Source organism: Trichinella spiralis, assembly GCF_000181795.1.
Source record: "Trichinella spiralis strain ISS 195 chromosome Unknown Scfld9, whole genome shotgun sequence".
Lineage (NCBI taxonomy): Eukaryota > Metazoa > Nematoda > Enoplea > Trichinellida > Trichinellidae > Trichinella > Trichinella spiralis.
Window position 1 is genome coordinate 411,152 of NW_003526948.1, and position 3,554 is coordinate 414,705.

Consider the following 3,554-nt stretch of genomic DNA (forward strand, 5'->3'; position numbering starts at 1 on the left):
TGCATATGTTCTGCCAAAATATGATCATTGCTAATTATCATCGTCGACAAGCATAAAGCATATATTGATCTCTAATTGCCGCCCTTGACCCTTTGCAAAGCAGCTAAGGTTATTCAAGTACAAAGGGAAAATCTAGAAGTCATACATTTTTCAGAAGCTGAAATGAGAAAAATAAGTCGATGCTAACATTAAGCAATCACCACTCCTTGTATTAGCTGGCAGCTGTAGTTGTGCAAAATTCCGTTCTATTTTTAGATACGGATGTTTCCTGTTTACATCGCTTCGGATGAAGCAAACAAGCGTTGTTTCCTTCATTTCTATCCATCAGACTTGACAGTTGACTGAGAACATGCAACGGCGATGAAATTCTTTTAAATCATATTACAAATATTAATGACTAAAAGTGCAAAGTGGAAAAGTAAATATTTAAAAGAAAAAACAGCTAAAAGCAATATAAAAATTCTACTGGCAAATTGGTGACGTCACGGATAAAACACTAAAAGAAATCAAAGATTACGTAATGAATTGTTATGTAATTTAAAATTTGGACCAATGAAATGAAAAAAATTGTAGCTAATCAAAGGAGAACAATTTTAATCAATGAAAAGTTTAGGCAATGGAACCAATGCTATTACGCCATAACTATGCAATGAGAAGCGATCCAATGAAAATCGACTTTTTACCAACCAATGGAACATTAGCACTGAAAATTTTACCTAGAGAGACTATCCCTTATCATGCGTCTGAAATGCAATTAGAATTATTAATTTGAAAGTTATTATATCACGTAATTGAGATTCCAGTTTTGTTTAAATTTGAAAAGGCCTATTTTGTTCATCATCAGACTGTCATCTAGAATAATACATTTGCATGATAAATCTTTTGTATGCTGCATTCACCTCTTTTTTAAAATTTAACGCCTTTGTATATTTAACATTAAATGAAGGAATATAATTTTTTTACAAAACTATAAATATGCACTTTCGGTTTCATTTCTACTCCTTAATTATTTTTCTGCTGGTAAAGTGTGGTTCGACCACTCACGATTTCACTAGACAAGACATTCCATCTTGCGGCATCCTCAACATTAATCGTACCATTTCAAGCACATTTAAATTTTTATGACAGTGCCTGTTACGTGAAGATCAGGAAATCAATGAAAGCAGCTAAGAGCAACATTTCCTGCAGCAATTTTAAAAAAATTCTACTGGCTGAGGCTATGAGTTAAGAGACAGTAGAGATGGTGGATCTGCGACAGAGTTGGGACCTATAATGGAGGTTCCAGGAGGGGAAGGTGGAGAAGAGATATTTAGTTTCAATGCACGATTTATATAGTAATCAGAGAGGCAAGCTGCACGAATATAACGCATCACAGTGACTGCCATTGGAACATGGGACCCAGAAATTTGTGTAGGATAAAGCAAGCCAAGTTTTTGCAAAAATAGGTGGAAGACAGGGAAGCCCTGGAAAGGAAGTGCATTTGTGGCGACAACCGGAAAACTGTATCTGTTCATCAGGTTGACCTTTTTGTTGAGCTGGCACGGGAATGTGAAGCTTGGCAGAAAATCATCAGACGTCCCGTTGATCGCAAACAAGCACAACAGGAAAGAATCACAAACGGCATGAAAATTCGTCTGGAATTCAGGCATGAATCACACAGCAATAAATTAAAAGTATATGAAAATCTGCACGTATTAATGTAACTGATGATAGCCGGCTTGAAGGCAACACAGCTTCAATGTTGTCAGAGAAGTAAATAAAAATCTCATTTCACATAAATGTCGTATTTCCAGTAGACAGTTTGCTCTTACATGAGAACATAAAAAAGCAAAAATTGGAAATAAAGCAGATGAAATGATCAAAAATAAAAAATTTTTATAGTACATAGTTAAAGTGTAGTTCAAAAATAAAATCACGGGAAGATAATTAATAATTGAAGATATAGTAAGAAGAATTATTTACATTGCCAAATTAACGATAGGAAGGTTTCTAAGTAATTCACATGCATAGTTATTATTTTATTACGGTGCTGTTCGATAAACGGTGGCGCTGCGCAGACAAGGTGCAAGTTCAAGATGCTACCTCCATTCAGGTGAAAATTTAATACTGAAAATTATTTTCCTGATGTTTTGCTATGAATCCATGTATATTTAAGTATTTATGCACTTCTCAACTTGAAGATGAGTAAAACTTGAAATACGTTCGAAGCAGAATTCTCAATTACATTGAGTTGAACGTTGAAGGTTTTGAACAAATCCATATTTCAATTTGCTATTTTAGGTAATCCTCTCGATATAATTAGAGAAGAAGATAAAATTTTCAATTTACACTTGCTTATGGCATTCAGTTTCATTCTCAACTTAGCAGGTCGAATATCACTAAGCGTATAGTGTTATCTATTATCGTACCAGGACAGAAAAATACCGGTTTCATACAGAAATCTGTTTCAATTTAATTTTATTTTCACTTTATATATTTTTCTAAATTTTTCACCATAAAGACATTAGATAAATCAAAATTTTCATCTAGTTAATTTTGCTTGTCATAGGGCGCAACAAGTGTGCTCAATTATTGTTTATTTTTTGTTGATATTACGTTGTAATTCATATTTGATTGAGTAGCATATCCAACTTACGTAAGCCGGTGTTTAACGCTGCGTGCGAAATGTCTGTCTTTTATGCAAATTTGGCCGTTTGAGAATTAACTTCATATTAACAGTGCACCAGTTAAATTGAATTTGTTGACTAGCAGAAGCATCGACAGTGATGTTTGCTCGATCTACTTCTGCTTTAAATACTGAGTAAGGTGTGTACTTAGATATAGAAAAATGTTATCTTATCAAACATGGGCGTTGTCTAGTTTGAATGCAAATTTGAGTGCAATTTCAATTTGTTTGCTTTTGAGCTTATGCGTGACTTGCATAATATTTGTTCAACGAAATGAGAAATACGTTTCATACTTGCTAATCAATAGAAATGAACTTTATGTAAATTTTCCTGAGGCTACTATTAGTTGCTCTAGAAATTCATTTCAAATGATTGTAGGCGAACGAGGTGCGGCGAATGAACAATGGCGCTTTCAATGCAATGACAGACGAAGAAGACCATTAAAAACGGCTTTGTTTTTTTATTTATTATAACATTATTTCATTAAATTAATTCTTCTACATTTAGATACAGAAGAATAGAAGATAAAAGAAGACATCCCAAAGACAAGGGTAAGTTTGGTAAGTATAATTCGTTGAGTTAGACTAATTAGTTAAACTTCACTGAGGAGTTCTTGAGTCTGTAATTTATATAAACTCGAGCTGTAAGTTATCGAGCATGTTTGTTTGTTAATTAGAGTAATTGGACATAGATCATGAGTATTATTTTAATGAATTTGAGTGGCTTTCCGCATTTGAACGTTTTCATGTCCCATGCCTTTCGAGTTGAGTTTAGGGTTCATTTGCGGAAAGTGAAATGGATGAATAATTTGTCGACCATTTCAAAGGACAATTTTTGAGCATAGTGAGATCTGTAGCACTGCTATAGTATGAGTATTAGAATAGGTAA

General features: G+C 33.7%; 1 protein-coding gene across 1 annotated transcript; it reads right to left on the minus strand.

Annotated features, from left to right (window-relative positions):
- Positions 1-1,217: 1,217 nt before the first annotated feature.
- Positions 1,218-1,649, minus strand: Tsp_09469 (conserved hypothetical protein). The gene has a single exon (XM_003371198.1). It carries the CDS (start codon positions 1,647-1,649, stop codon positions 1,218-1,220), a length of 432 nt encoding a protein of 143 aa, XP_003371246.1.
- Between the last annotated feature and the right edge of the window lie 1,905 nt (positions 1,650-3,554).